General features: G+C 42.8%; 2 protein-coding genes across 7 annotated transcripts in view; both read right to left on the bottom strand.

The window, feature by feature from the left end:
- The window catches only part of CSNK1D (casein kinase 1 delta), a 21,543-nt gene extending 17,851 nt beyond the window's left edge, over positions 1 to 3,692 (bottom strand). For 3 of the 5 annotated variants that reach the window (XM_072403375.1, XM_072403374.1, XM_072403376.1), the window contains exons 1-2: positions 3,544 to 3,692; positions 3,226 to 3,374 (exon numbers count right to left, since the gene is read on the bottom strand). In XM_072403375.1, the coding sequence (XP_072259476.1) occupies positions 3,226 to 3,374; positions 3,544 to 3,559 (165 nt within the window). In that variant the 5' untranslated portion in view covers positions 3,560 to 3,692. The remainder of the gene's footprint in view (positions 1 to 3,225; positions 3,375 to 3,543) is intronic. The other 2 variants (XM_072403378.1, XM_072403377.1) reach the window with 1 other exon arrangement.
- A 6,970-nt stretch (positions 3,693 to 10,662) lies between these two features.
- TRAPPC5 (trafficking protein particle complex subunit 5) lies at positions 10,663 to 15,312 on the bottom strand. 2 transcript variants are annotated; one of them, XM_072403373.1, is made up of 2 exons: positions 15,156 to 15,312; positions 10,663 to 13,442 (listed from the first exon to the last, which is right to left on the bottom strand). In XM_072403373.1, the coding sequence occupies exon 2, from the start codon at positions 13,437 to 13,439 to the stop codon at positions 12,873 to 12,875; it is 567 nt and encodes a 188-aa protein (XP_072259474.1). In that variant the 5' UTR covers positions 13,440 to 13,442; positions 15,156 to 15,312; the 3' UTR covers positions 10,663 to 12,872. The 2 variants fall into 2 exon arrangements, with proteins under 2 accessions (XP_072259474.1, XP_072259473.1); XM_072403372.1 differs by having other exon boundaries at positions 15,114 to 15,268.
- Between the last annotated feature and the right edge of the window lie 1,109 nt (positions 15,313 to 16,421).

Genomic DNA, 16,421 nt, shown 5'->3' with positions numbered 1-16,421 from the left:
GATAAGTAAAAGCTTTCATCCTCTGCAGCCAGAATCATTAGATTGAAGAGGCCTTCATTGATTTTTTATATTTGTTTCTTTTTCTTTGATTTTTAGGTCACTTTCTCTTCTTCTCTCTCATTCCCTGTACACCTAATGCACGCATAGCCCAATGTACAACTACAACATCCGCCAGGTGCTGGGATTAATTAATTCCCATGTAGATGCATGGGAGAAATGCCAACCTTTGCCAGCCAATTATGACGGCTGAAGGCACTGCACCTGGAAGAAGCCGGAGAGATGTCATTTGTGAGGGAGTTTATTTATGTCATGCAGCTCCCTGGAAGATATATTATCCCTTACAATTAGTCCACGCCAATGCTGCTGCCACATTATTCTGGAAGAGTCAAATGTCCATTTCCCCCAAAAACTCCATGCAGTTCCATATTCCAACCCCTAAATCGGGGGTAGGCAAACTCCAGCCTTTAGGGCAGATACGGCCTAGCCACCAGTCCGTTCCGGCCTAATGCCCCCCTGGTCGATCTGGCCTAATCCCGGCCGGCAGGGGTCGGCAACCCATGGCTCTTGAGCCTCCTTGTTATGCCTCCCTTCCCTATTTACCAGGGCCAACACTTCCACCGCTGGGGTAAGGGGACATTCCCTCTCCTCCGTATGTATTGAGGAGGAGAGAGATTTCCCCTCAGGGGCGTTCCTGTTTTGGGGCGGAGCCATCAGCAGGGGACTCGAGAGGGAGTCCTGCCTAGTGTGCCTTCTTGACCTCCTAAAATGGCCTAGTAGCCAAAAAAAATTTGCTGACCCCTGCCCCAAATCATTACGGGATATAGACGTGCCATAGAGTTGGGTGGAAGGATGAAAACAAAAGTAGTCCAACAGATATTAGGAACCCCTGCTAAGTCAATATATTAGAGGCTTGTGGGGAAAAAAGCCACTTAAGTTAGTAGAGGCCAGTGGAAGAAATTCCCCCTTACATTAGTGGATAGAGTTTCACCTTACAGACAACTAAAACATTATTAGATTTAGGCAGCGGGCTCTACCAAGTACTGTTGACCCCAGAACTATGCACTTCTCAAGGAGGTCAGTCAGGCATAGTCCGAAGAAGTTCTGGAGGAACGCTGGTTGAGAATGTCAGTGTTGGGAATGAAGCCCAACACTTAAGATCCCCCCCATCCCCTTGTTCTTTGTAAATCATTACGGGATATAGACGTGCCATAGAGTTGGGTGGAAGGATGAAAACAAAAGTAGTCCAACAGATATTAGGAACCCCTGCTAAGTCAATATATTAGAGGCTTGTGGGGAAAAAAGCCACTTAAGTTAGTAGAGGCCAGTGGAAGAAATTCCCCCTTACATTAGTGGATAGAGTTTCACCTTACAGACAACTAAAACATTATTAGATTTAGGCAGCGGGCTCTACCAAGTACTGTTGACCCCAGAACTATGCACTTCTCAAGGAGGTCAGTCAGGCATAGTCCGAAGAAGTTCTGGAGGAACGCTGGTTGAGAATGTCAGTGTTGGGAATGAAGCCCAACACTTAAGATCCCCCCCATCCCCTTGTTCTTTGTTTAAAACACCTCAACCATTGACATAAAGCTAAACTAAAGGACGGGTTTGCATGCTGGGAGGATGTAGGATTGGGGGTAAAATTCTGTCCAGATCTCAAACATTACACATGGGAGGATCTAACAGTTTTACAAAAGCATACATTCAGTTAAAAACAGAACGACTGCAATAACAAGAAAAAACAAATGCAGTGTCTTGTTACACCGACTTCTGCAAACAGCAGTGGGAACACTGCCTGATGATTATGTAAGCAAATTTACAAATCCAGTATGACCTGACAAGTCAAACACTGGGCCCAGATCACATTAGACCAAGAATGCTAATTGGGCAAACTTCCTCTCCCTTTAAACAAATGCATTTTGTCATAAACAGCCATCACAATGGTGTTCAAACACAGCTGTCCTGAGCTGGCCATCTATGCATGATAGGGGGTAGCACCCTGTTGGGGAATTCTCACAGGCCGTCGGCTCAGGCAGCTGTTTTCCTCCCAAATAACTTTCTACAGAACTGAGGTCATCATTCTCCACATAATAGAGAAACCTAAAATTTTAATAGGATGGCGATATGTTAGAACAAGTTGACTAATATGCAATGGAACTCCAAACAGATATTTCCATAGTTAAAACACATATCCGGGATCAGTTTTACCTGACTTTAGCTCCCAACCCAACTACTAGTTCAGTTTTGTATTTCCCTGTCGCATGTTCCTAGCTATAAAGCTAGATAGACAACAGCAGCCAGTTAACCAGCAGTTTTCAAAGAAGGTCATGAATGGAAGGTCCTGATGGTAGTGAAGCATTATAAATATTTAGGTTCTGTGATTAATTTGCAAGGATAAAACTTCCAATTATTTGCCTTTCGCAGAGATTACAGGTCCTTTCCTTTGGAAGGACCACACAATCTTTATTCGGGTCTCATCCAGTATCACCATCGCCTTCCGGGAAACAGCTTGCATATGCAACTTGGATTTTCATGGCTGGATACAAACTTTCATGATGGTTTTCAGTGACAAATGGATGAACAAGAACTGTACACACAGTGCCCATACTGTTCAATGAACAGGGGAGGGGGTAGGACGTGCAAGCGGCAACCCCGCTGTGCTCTCCTCTCTGGATATGGGTCATTCCCGACCTGTCATTCATGGATCCACCATAGACGTCATATTCTCACCCGAGACTAGCTCAAGCCTTCATCTCAGGTAATGACTATCTGATGTGTGTACAAAGAGTTGCTCTTAGATGACAATTATAAAAATCATGGTGCCTTTGTTCACAAACACCTCCTGTAGCCTCTCACCTTGTGACTAATAGCTACAGATTTACTATGCAGTAGTTTGATCACAGGGGGAGAATTTTTTTTCCCTGCCTGCAGCAAATGGACGCCATCACTTGAGCCTAGGCAAAGTTACTTAGCTCAAAGACCACATTTTCATGGTAAAACTGATCATTTATAAAAGGACATGGATGGTGTATATGGTCACATGGACTGCCAACCAACGCTCCTAATGCACAATGGATACCATCACAGCATTTCATTCAGGATATTGTCCGAGGAGTTGTCTTTTCACATATTTATCGGTATATTAATCCCATTGAACATTGTAGAAAATACCTTTATTATACAGCATTAAGACAAGGGTCTGCATAGGTGTTACCAAAACAAACTCACCATTTGGTCGGCTAGCAGCAGTACAGTTTTCAAGCTGAATTTCCTGGAGCAAAAGTTGAAGAGATCTTCCAAGCTTGGTCCCAGCAGCTCCATTACCATGACATTATAGTCCCCTTCCGCTCCACACCACTTTATGGTTGGGATTCCCACTAAACAGAAAAAAATATATATTAAAAACCTAGACAAAGAAATGCAGATACAAAATAGGAAGTCTTGTGAAAGATGAAGCCACCATGTATGTCACAAGAAACGAATTAGGAATAATTGTGGTGTATGGTACATAGATTAAAACACCGCCTCTGACCAGACGCTCCTCACCTCCTCCTTGCATCATCTTGTAGATCTTGCTCTCAATGTGGAGCTGGGGATGTTTCGTCTTCACACATTCTAACTTTATTGCAACTTCCTCAGCCGCTGCTATGTCAGTGCCTGGAAATAAAATGATACAAATTATCAGATAAGCCCTTACAAGGTGATAAATAGAAAGTTACATAATACATATTGATTTTAAACTGAACAGCAGATAAAATCATTGTGATAAGTAATTCCTGAAGAAATGGCAAATCATCACCAATGCAGCTTTATGCTGGCTGATCTATAGATTAGCAGGGACCAATGTGATCATTTTCTAGGTATAAAATAAAAATTACCACTAAAAAAATGTATACTTTGACTACCGAGAAAGTAATGATAGATGAAGCATTATAGCAATGGTGCCAGTGACTTTACATACTACATCCTTTGTATATGGTTGGAGGAGAGGGGTGGTTCTAAGGGAAAGCCTAGGGTGATATTTAAAAGAATGGCTGCCATAGTGTAAGCCAGGGGTCAGCAAACTTTTTTGGCTACTAGGCAATTTTAGGAGGTCAAGAAGGCACACTAGGCCAGACTCTCTCCCTTGCTGATGGCTCAGTCTTCCACCAGGAGTGCCCCTGAAGGAATATCCTTCTGCTAGGAATGCATACGGAGGAGAGGTAATGTTCCTTACCGCAGCAGCGGAAGTGTTAACGCCAGCTGCGGTAAATAGGGAAGAGAGGCATAAAAGGGAGGCTCAGAAGCCGTGGGTTGCCGACTGGGATTAGGCCGGATGGTCAAGGGGGGCGTTAGGCCGGAACAGACCGTATCTGGCCTAAAGGCCGGAGTTTGCTGACCCCTGGTGTAAGCAGATCCTCACCATCCACTAACCAGCTATGAAAATAAAATGTGTGAATCTTTTATAATTTATTATTATTTTATTTATTTTATTATTTATCCATGTAAAGATCCAGCAAGTACAGCAAAATCCCCAACAATCTCATAGAAATGCACTAAAGGCTGTGGGTTAACAACAAACAGTTTGTGTATTGAGTGTTGTCAGCCCTGCCCAGCTCGTTTTGCCAAACTACTCAATCACTAACATAATCTGATCCTGCAAAGCTAAATTATTCTGTAGTCCAAGATAAGATAGAGGGGCTTGTTAAAAAACAAACACAAGTTTCAGAAAATCTTCAATGACCATAAAGACTTTCCTGCAGCAAAAACCCTAAAGGTAAATTTCCACCATGTCTGTACAATGCAAAAATGCACGCATGTTGGTGTCCATTGTGGTATGCCCACAGTCATGGCGCTATAGATGGGGGCCACTGATTATTTCTAGCGTGCCAACATATTATATAGATGTTTAGAGAGAAGAAACAAGTAAGGCTGGGTACACACATGCAATAAATGTCGTTGGAAGAGCTTTCATAATCCTTTCCAATGACAAAAGACTGCACGATGCATGAACGAGTTCTGTACATCCAGCACTTTTCTGCAATATGGAGAGAGGAGAACGACAGAGTGGCACCCCATTGTGCTCTCCCCCCTTCACTTTTATTACAATCATTCATGGATTTGCCAAGGCAGACAACGAGCGCTGTACACACGCCTCAGCCCTGAGGAAATTATCAGACGAGAATCATCTGAGGTGTGTACGTAGCCCTAGTTTATAAACAACGTAATATGTCTACCATGCCATGCTCACTGGGGCCAAACTGGAGGAAGCAAATCCACCAACAGGTCCCTGCGATAAGGAAGGTGACATAAAACCAGACTTTGCCCAGGGATAGATTTGAACATTCACTACCCAATAATACTGCACAATATCTGCATACACAAGCCTGCATTTCCTATTGTAATGTCCGTCTCTCACAAAAGACATCCAATTATTGGAAGGAAAGGAGAAGGAACCCATACACAGCCCTATTCAGAAGATAAAGTCTACAACAAGCTTATTACCAGCTTGAGGAAAGGCATTTTTAGTCACTATTTATGAATCTGCAACTCAAACCTCCTTTTAGGAATCCTAGGATGAATCACAGGAACAAACAAAACCATGACACACCGATGTGTATTCTGATGCCATTTATTAAGAATCGTAACCCATGCCCATGTGGAGCTCCGAGATGCCGCAAACACTAACCCAGGAAAAAAAAAAAAAAGGATCTGCAGCAACACCAAGTGCAATTTACATATGATTTCATGTGCACTGAAGTATGTTTTCATCCATATTTTTCTATCCCTTATATATAATCCCAGCATTTAGACATGCTACCATAGATTCCCCATGGGATCAGAACATACAATTTGTAAAGAATGCTCTGCATTGCAGAGGTATGAACTCATTTTTTGGTATCTTACCGGAGTCTTGACTACAGGAAATTGCACAAAAGTATTAACAGGGCGCATCTTTCACATTGAAAGATGAACAATTGATACACAAACAATACTAATGAAAAACATTTTTGTTTTGTGCACCCAGAGGCGCCCCACCAGCCGCCGCCGCACCCAGAGGCACCCCACCAGCTGCTGCTGGGCCCTAAAGGCCAGAAAAATTCAGGGTGTCATGTCAATACCAAACCAAGCACAACCCAGATCTGCAATCTAACAAGATGCTGAGATCTGATCTGTTCACATCCACCATGCTCCTATCCCAGGTTGACCACAGATGACCCAATTGCAAGCAATGCTCCTCATTTTCAGTATCTCTTGCTAGACCCAACCTCATGAATCTTCTCTGCCAGCCATTGATTTCCCCTTTAGTACAAAGCGGCAGAAAGGATCAAAGTACCGCGTTTATGCTTATTAGCGTCAGATCCAGGCTCGGGATCAACAAAGGCAGGCAGATTTTCCAGCATTATTACTGCATACATTATACTAATATAAAGATCCGGCCTCTCCACAAAACTGTATTTTTAAAAAGAATTTGGCAAATAATAACAAACCGGTCACATAAAAAAACGTGCCAGGTTTATAGAGGAAGAGGCATCACACTACAAACAAAGCTAAAAACAATAAAACCCAAAACGTTTTGCTTTCTGATGTGATGCATGCAATGTTTTTAAATACAGCTGTCACAGAAAAAGCAACAAACACAGCAATTATCAGCCACCAAGAGGAAGTGCTTTATTTATCCAGTATCACTGCAGAAGCCATGACAGTGGGGGAAGGGCTGAGGACACCTCCCAACCTAAAAACCTTTAGAGGAGAGCCACACATATCACAGGAGCATTCAAGACGGGGCAAAGGGCTAATGGCTAGGCTGGCATTCATCCACCGGGTAAATAAATGGATACAGCCGTGTCTGTGCTGATTGGAGAGTTGCTTCCAATATCTTGCATGATCCAGCTGAGGTTCTGGTTGATAAATACACAAGATTCTAGCTTGCAGAGGTTCTGGTCTATGAGCAGATATTGGACTGGTGAGCTGATCAATGCTTTCACCATGGACTATCGCCAAGTATCCACAAACACTACCCAAGGGCCTATGGGGACCAAAGAAAGAGCAGCCTTCCTTGGCCTTAACATGGGGGGGCCCTAAAATACCTCTCAGGGACCCCCGCTATACTTACTATATCCTATATTAGCGTAGTGGTCAGTGGGAAGAAAGTCACCCTTACAAAAAGATCATTGGTGTCACCTACACTGACCTGAGAGGTACAAATTACACAAGGAATCCTTAGCGCCCTCTGGAGGAACCGACCAGTTCCTGCGTGATCGAGCATAATCCCATGTCTGTGTGGCCATCTTTTCAGCTGACCTTGTATGCCCCCATATTCCTAACCCCTCTCCAGCTTTTGGTAAGCCCTCGGTGCCATCACTGGGTCTTCCAGGAACCTGGTAAAGCCAAATCTTATAGGAATGCTCCCCAGCATTTGGAGTCTTCAACGTTTCAAAAATCCCACCAATGGCCCTGTTGCCTTTGGGTGAATATTTTTTTTTATATATTTATCTTTCTATATTTACATGCTCACTTTGTAACATCACTGGGTCTTCTAGGAACCTAGTAAAGCCAAGGATCCCAAATCTCATGCTCTCCAGCAGTTGGAGTCCTCAACGGTTCCAGAATTCCACCATGAAGCCCGGTTATGGCCCCGACACCTTCTGGATTTATTCTGAAGCCTGAGTATAGGGTGAATGTTTCCATATTTTTATTCCAATGAACATTTGGGTAATACTTCCCACACCTCCTAGATTGTAAGCTCTTCGGGACAGGGTCCTCTTCTCCTGTGTCACTATCTGTATTCGTCTGACATTTACAACCCCTATTTATTGTACAGCACTGCGTAATATGTTGGCGCTATATAAATCCTCCCTAATAATAATAATTTAAAAAGGCGGCTATGAACATGTAAAGGCGTGTCTATCAGGGGCCATTCAATGCCAGGAACGGGGTCAAGGTAGTATCTGTACTGGTTGTTCCTTCCGTTCGCCAACTTCCCGGTGCCTCGGTAACGGAGGATTACTGCGGATTTTCTCGGACTCCCCTCCTTCTCTGTCCCGGAAAAATAACCCTCACAAGAGGCTGTCACTAAAGACGGGTGACGTCACTCCACCTAGCAACAAGCGGAGAAGCGGTGGGCGGAGTTGTAAGGAGGTCATGTGACGGCGATCATAAAGTATCGATCATGAAAGAATGCAGGGGGAGGCGGTACTGACATCTAGAGGCGCTGGAGTGAAATTGCAGCTGGGTGCATGGAGGAATTTCAGCCCATTGTGTTCGTGTTTACTGTAAAGAAGAAATCCAACTAATATTATTTATTATATAATAATAATATATATAATAAGTATTTATTATTTATTTTATAAGTTACCCATGAACAGGGGGGGGGCAGGAGGGACTGCTGTATTTGGGCCCTTTTAAACCAGGGGTCCTGCAGCTACAAAGTCTGTGCATTGATCTCCCTTCCTGCCCCATTGGGTCTTTACACAGCAGCTCAGCCAGGGGTAAAGCTGCGTACACACTTCCAATTTTTATCCCTCCACAGTTCCTGTCCCACTTACCTTTCTGTCCTGATAGAACAATACCCCCTAGCCGCTCTCTCCGCTCCCCCAATGACCTACTAATGACTTATAACCTCATCACACACACGGCTCCAAGACTTTTCTAGAGCTGCCCCCACTCTCTGGAATGGTCTTCCTTGTCCTTTTTGGCTTGCTCCTACTTTCTGTACATTTAAAAGAGCCCTCAAAACCCAACGTTTCAACCCCACCTACCCGTCTTCTTCTGTCTCCTAAACCCTCACTACTTCCCACCATTCCATATCTCCCTACTATTGTGTGATCCTCTCCTCCTGTGTCAATGTCTGTATTTGTCTGTCAATTGCTACCTTTATTTATTGTACAGCGATGCACATTATGTTGGCGCTATATAAATCTTGTTACTAATAATAATAACAATAATAATAATAAATGTCAGATCAACATTTAGATTGCCTAAATTCCAAGTTCTGATCCAAGGTCCACATACCCCGAATCTTGGTCAAAATCAACTCCAATCAGATCTATACAACTACCATTAGCTGAATATGGATTGGGAGGGAGTGTACATAGTATGGGGCCCAGACATTTCTGATGGCGTGTCCTGAATGTTGAAAAGAGACCGCATCATGTGTTGATGTTGCACTGTTTTGGCTGTATTTGCATAGAAGACCTGGATAGATTGATGAAGTAGCTCCAAGGGGTGGAACCCCGACCCCCTGAGCTTACGGCAAGGCGTTTGAATGAGGCTGGGTGTCATTCACTCCAGAGCACAGGTGCAGGATTACAGATTGGGAAAAGAAGCAGAAATACAAAGACCCAATTCATTCATGTACTGACAGGAAACATTGTGATAGGAGGAGATGAGCTCATCACTGTGCTGCTTCTCTTTCACCGGGGGAATGATGCTGGTTATTAAAAGTGAGGACATCTAGTACCAGACAAAAAGAAAGCATTTCTAGAAAGATCAAGAGAGTTAAGTTTAGACCTGCATGGGGATCAAGCTATCCTGCACTATTCCTGTGGCTGGCACCTTGCCAGTTGTTATACAGTAACTGACACCATGCTGCCCAATATTGTGTTGAGACAAACATCTGTCCTAATTGCATTTAAAAAAATTATGTACCTGTTCCGACTTACATACAAATTCAACTTAAGAACAAACCTACAGTCCCTATCTTGTATGTAACCCGGGGACTACATGTACTATAACATTTTAGGTTTTGTGTTTAGTTATGCCTTAGGGCAAGTTCAAATCCTTACTGAATTTAGTTTTCTAAATCCCCGGGTAGCACAATTAGCCCTTTTTCATAAAACACCAATTCTAACCCAGAGATTCTTAACCAGGGTTCCTCCAGAGGTTGCTGGGGGTTCCTTCAGCAATGAGCAGTTTGTGTCTCTCATGCCAGTTTAAGTGACCCCAATGATGTTTTTGGCTATCTGTAAGGGCGACATTCCTCCCACTGACCTCCACATCAATTAAATTACTTCAAGGGTTCCCCCATGTTAGAAAAGGCTGTTCTACCCATTTCTTCCTACCCTAAATGGAATAATAGCAGCCTCCATTGGTCGTTCACAATAGATTTCCTTTAAAAAACACACGCTGGACTCACCACCTCGCCATGAACCAACCCATTGTATTTCTAACACATAAATTCAGGCCGGTCACTTGATGTGCAGGGTTCTCTTCAGATCTTCTCCCACTGGCGGGTGATCCTCAGTGTTGCAGAGAGGAGTGCCAGGTGATGTGGAGAAACCCATTCAGGTGGCAGGTCCTTGGCACAGAGAACTTGCAGTATGCCCTCAGTCAATCTCCATAAAGCCAGGTGTCACTGGCTATTCAGTGCCTTGAGTGTGCAGTGCTTAACCCAGAATTTTTTTTAAGCTGGGTGGAAAGACATTATAGGCGGGTGGAAGCCCATGAATTGTGACCCAACTCTTCAGTAACGACTCAAAAACAGCCGGGTGGTTGCTGAACAATGCTGGGTGGTGCACCCAGATAAAATGGGCTGAGGAGAACAGTGGTGTGGTTTAAGAATTGCACCTTTAAATGTAACACTCAGATATTCCAAAGACCAGGAAAGAAGTATAAAGATAACCAAAATGTAGGTCATGATAATACAATGTATTTAACAGAGTAAAACAAAACAAAACCAGAACATTCTTTTTAACACTTCGGAGCTTTTAATTTACAGCAAACGTAGTAAAATAAACACCACAAAGTCAATCTGGGAGAAAGCAGAGCTGAAGATCACGTTTTAAACAGAAAGGATTCTAGAACAACGTTCCACTTTGATGCATACAAAGAAAACGTATTAGAAGGTTTGGAATTGAATTAAAGGCTGACTGCACCTAAAACAGATATCATAATTCTGTCTGAGCACTAATATTTTTTTTTTATAGATTCCATAGGGGCGGTGAGTCAGCACTAGCCTAGGTCTCTGCTCCTCTTGGGGGTCTGTAATGTCCCCGTTTTACAAAGAATCCACAAATTATTATTTTCTGTGTTTTGGTAAAGAATAGATAAGAGGTTCCAACCTCTCACCAACCAAAAACTAGATAAACTTTAGATACACTTCTGGAAAGAACACAACCATCATTTGGCTTTGCTATAAAGAAATCTGGGGAATGAAGGTCATGAAGCTGCTAACAAGGGTCGTGTGGTTCAGGATTGGAGAGGAGGATATGAACATTCATATTGTTTTGCACTAAGCAGACTTCTCCTTCCAAGTTAAGGGGACAACATGAGTTCCTTATATTGGCAAAATCAGTGATAAATGCCATTATGATGACAAACAGCTTCTACAAACATAGCATACCCCCATAATAATATATGAACCTTGAGATTTTGAAAAGCATTCCTACGAGGCAGTGAAAGATCAATAGGGTCAGCTCAATGCAAAAACAGAAATAAGAGTTTTAGGTATTGTTGGCCTATAAAGTACAAAGTGTTGAGGATAAACCTGTAGATTGGGATGTCAGGGGTGCTAGCACATGCTTTTAGATATCTTTGGGTGTCCCTGAGGACTTGAACATGATGTAAACCCAAACTGAATGATATTAGGTTTGCTAAACAAAAACTCTGCATCCTAAAGTTACTCCATCCTTTGTTAGATCTCAATAATGCTAAACATATGCAGACTCTCTGCAGCTAGAGTGTTGGTAATACATACCGTGCTCTCCCCAGCACTTTTCAGTAACCACCTGGCTTTTTTTTGGTGGTTACTGAAACGCTGGGTTACAATACAGAAGCTCTGGACAGTTGGAGCATAACCCAAAAACAATTGAAAAATGGGACATACTCGAGTAGTAGAAAGCCGATTTGGGCGAACTCGTTACGGATTCTTTTGACAACTGGGAACACTAAACTAAAATGTGTCGCCCCCTCCACAACTTCATTCCACACAGTTTAAAATATCTGAGGAGAACAGTGTCCTTTATGACAGGATTGTATTTAATGAATGCTGCACATTTATAAAATAGCAAACAACATGAATGTGTAAAAGCTTATGAGATTTTGGTGGTTGGGTTTACATCTACTTCATGCATTGGCACACTGCCTACCCTGCTATTGGTCCTTCAATGGCCAGCCTAACTAATCGTGGTAAGGGAAGACTGAGGTGTGCCAGTGTTAGAAATTGAGGCGATGCTTAAAAAGGTATTCAAAAGCAGGTTAAAAAAAAAAAAGAGAAGAGAAGCATAAATAGATTGACCAATGACCTGACAATAATAAATCAAGAATTAGATTAGAAGATTAGATTAGATTAAATTAGAAAACTTTATTCCCTTTAATAAATAACATTTAATATTTTTTCTACAAGATAAAACCAGCTGTCCAAGCATTATTTAATAATCCTGACACATTTCGCAGATGAAACTGCTTCCTCAGGGGACAGATAGCGGTGTGTTACCAAGACATAAATATTCCCAATCAAACAATGGTTCATAAAAAATCAAGTACAATCTGTTTGAGACTGTTAAATTTCATGAACCAGTGTTTGTTTGGGAATATTTATGTCTTAAATACACCACTATCTATTCCCTGAGGAAGTGGTTTCATCTGCGAAATGCGTCAGGTATATTGGATAACACTTGGCTAGCTGTTTTTTTTTCTATTGCTGGTTTTATCTTGTAGAAAAAAATATTAAATGGTATTTTTTAATAGGGATAAAGTTTTCTACAAAAAATGTTTATTATTGTCAGCAAGTCCTTCTGGTCATTAGGCAGGGAAGGTAGGTACGAGCCAAAAAAACATAAAAATGTCTGTAATGCCTCTTTTATTACTAGGACCTTTAATCTGGATTATAAAACCCAACAGATTGAACAGGTTTATCCTAAACACATGTATGCTTGGAGGTAAAATGCTTATTTTCAACGTCCATCCAGGGCTTTGTCCCGAGCGATGACAGATTCATCGAATTTGATCATGAGGGTGGTCCCCTTGTGCCAGTGGGCGGTGACTTTAGCTGGAAAACCGCTGCAGGTCAGCAGAGCCTCCACGATGCCGGCTGTGAAGGAAGCACAGTTCAGAGTGCTGTTCTCCTTTGGAACAGATATATAGGCGTTGATCAGAGGGTCCTTCTCTATAATGTAGTAGGTTTTATCATCGTCATTGGCTTGCTCCAGCTTGTCGGCTTCTTTTCCGAACAGAGCCTTCCAGGCCACCACCTTTATGAACAGCAGAGCGCTGATCACTTTGGTCTCGCGCTTGCCGTTCTTCTCCCTCATGACCAGCGGATCGAGGATTCGGCATCCCACCTGCTGGCCCAGCTCGGACAGCTTGGCTTGGAGCTCAGAAACAGAATATACTCGATTCTGGCAGTACTGCACGATCTCTGAGAACAACAGAGCAAAGGCGCTCAGGCTGACTTCTGTCTTCGGCCTGGCCAGAGAACGCTCCAAGATGGAAGATTTACCACGGCTAAATCGGGAATCCATGATCTGAGGGAGAAACAAAGAATAAATAAACTGGAACTTGTGATTTGTTCAGCATTCTTTATGTAAGTGTCAGAGCTAGCCTGTTATCTTCCATTCCCAGACATCTGTATTGGCATATGACTGCAGGGAAGTGACGGGTTCTCTTGAAAGAACAACTTCCTGACCTCTGTCCCTGCGCCAAAGCCAGAAGCACAAACCCAGAGCCACCATTGTTGGGAGCTGCCATCTTGGATGTGATGTTAGCTGCACTGGCGGACTCACTTAGGTCAATGGTCACCAGCTGGTGGTCCACAGAAAAATTTAGACCATATTTGCAATTTTTATGTTTATTATTAATAAAACTAAAATAATATTCTAATAAAATTCCTATATTCTGAATGGATGTTGGCCTTTATATTGCACTAAATTCACAAACTGTACTAGAGACGGAAAAACAAGGGAGGCGCAGCGTGACGTCAGTGTAGTATTAAGTTGTATGAGGCAACCATTGCCGAGCCGTTCGCTTCAGTATTGTTTCCACCATTACAACAGTCACCCCGCTCCACCAATACTGATTCTTATCTGATTGTTTTATTTTATTTCTCAGATGCTCTTTTAGGTATGTATGACATTAACTGTGTATTTTCTTTACCTGTTATATTTATTGGCATCAAATAGTTTGACTTTAATAACTATCATTTCTTGTTTGGTCTTAGAATGAAATAAACCCATAATAAGTGAGAAAAAGCAAACAAATATTTTGCATTTCTTTAGTAATCCCAAAGATAATACAACTAATGATAATAGTAACAATAGTAATACTTCACTTAACCCTGAGCTGATCAATGAATCAGAGCCGCCACAGTCCTTGTCAGCACCATTAGGAAGATCATTATTTTACAAATGTATTTATCTTTTTGTATTCATATTAATGGCCCCCAGGATTTAAAGTTATGAATTTAGTGGTCTGGGAGGTCTGAAAGGTTGGCGACCGCTGACTTACATGAGTCTCTATAGCAGGGGTGCCCAAACTTTTTTGGCTTCTGAGCTTCTTTTAAAATGACTAAGTCAAAATGATCTACCAACAATAAAAACATGGACTTAATAACTCCTGTGTGTGATGAGTTTATTTTGAAAGGCAGGGCCCTGCAATCTACTTGCATTGCATCCACCTGTTGGGCACCCCCGATCTATAGGATTCCCCTAAGCCATATATATATATCTATATCTATATATATATATATATATATATAGATATATATATATATATATATATATAGATATCGAGAAATCAGTAATGAGACATTCACAGACAAGGGGTACAAGGAAGGGGGTAGGGGCTGTGTTTGGGAACTGTAATCAAATTTATAGGTAAAAGCACAGAAAAAAGTGCCTTACTGCTGTCAGTACTGGTCCAGCTCCCCTGGCCCTCCCTTAATTACCTTTTATGAAGCACCGAGGGGAGGGGTATCTATTACTAGTGTCACATGACTGTCAGCTGACCCAAGGTGGCAGCTCCCAGCACCAGGCCCTTTCACTGAGTGGAAACAATGCTGCTGTCCTGACGTCACTTGCTGCATGATAAATAAACAACTGATGATTCGACATCCAATCAGCAAATCAAGGGGAGGGTCAGAGGTGACAGGTCCGCTTTTAAACACAAAACAACAATAAAGATCCCGGGAGAGGTCTCACCAGGAGAGGCAGGAAGGGGTCACACGGCTGTCACAGACTCACCAGCCGCTTGAACGGAGCTCTGTCACTGAATACTTCCGCCCACCGTTACCACATCGCCCAGCTGACACACCGGAAGCCGACGATGTACGTATAGCCTGAGGTCCAACGCCAACGTGACTCCGCCCACGACCTGCGCTTTGGCCAATGGATGAATCGTAGGAGAGGTCAGCTGCGGCTTGGGTGATGGAGCCTGCGCAGACGGGTAGAAGCTGTCATAGGCTGCTTGCGACAATCACGTGACCTTCTAATAGGGAAGGCGGGGGAATTGTAAATGGTTGTTATGGTGACACAGCGTCACCCGTATATAAAGGAAATAAACAGCGCATAGCTCAGTGTGGAGATGCAGGGCCCATTGTGAAAGTAATAAGCCCTAAATGTGTCTATTGTGGAGGTTACAGGGTTCTAACTATTAAATGTTCAGTGTTGCGTAATATGTTGGCGCTATATCCTGTTTATTATTATTATTAATAATAATAATAATAATAATAATAATAACTTTTCATATTGTAGAGGTGCAGAACCATTCTCATTGTGAAGGTTCAACACTTTAACAGTTCCAACCGTTCCCATTAATATTATTATTAACAGGATTAATATAGCGCCAACATATTACGCAGCGCTGTACATTCAATAGGGGTTGTAAACGACAGACTGATACAGACAATGACACGGGAGGAGAGGACTCTGCCCCGAAGAGCTTACAATCTAAGAGGTGGGGGAAGTATCACACAATAGGAGGGGAGTGCAGATACAGAGCCCCGAATGACCAAGTTCCACCATCCTCACTGTTGGGGTTCAGAGCTTCCATTGCCCCATTTTAAATGTACAGCACCCTGTGTGGTCTCAATGTGGTGGTACAGAACCATAACTGCCATTATTGTTGAGTTACAGCACCCCCACTGGTCTCGTTGTAAAGGTACAGAGCCCCCAATGGCTCATAGTCCACCTTCTCATCGTGGAGGTTCAGTGCTCCAGGTGTTGCCATTGTGGAAGTAAGGAGCCCCAACTGTGCCGGTTGTGGAGGTACAGAGCTCCAACTATCCCCATCATGTTGGTGCAGCTCCAACTGTCCTTATTGTGGATATTCAACACTTGTTGTTACTTTTAAGGTCCAGAGCTCCAACTGTCCCCATTGTGCAGGTCTAGAGCTCCAACTGTCACCATTGTGCAGCCCTGGAGCTCCAGCTGTCATCATTGTGCAGGTCTAGAGCTCCAGCTGTCACCATTGTACAGGTCCAGAGCTCCAACTGTCACCATTGTGCAGGT

This window comes from Pyxicephalus adspersus, chromosome 3 (genome assembly GCF_032062135.1).
Source record: "Pyxicephalus adspersus chromosome 3, UCB_Pads_2.0, whole genome shotgun sequence".
NCBI lineage: Eukaryota > Metazoa > Chordata > Amphibia > Anura > Pyxicephalidae > Pyxicephalus > Pyxicephalus adspersus.
Note: the sequence above shows the minus strand (reverse complement) of the source record. Positions and strands in the feature narration are given on the sequence as shown.

Excerpts from the sequence above, each read along its gene's own strand:
- TRAPPC5 (XM_072403373.1), bottom strand. The coding sequence starts at position 13,439 with ATGGATTCCCGATTTAGCCGTGGTAAATCTTCCATCTTGGAGCGTTCT.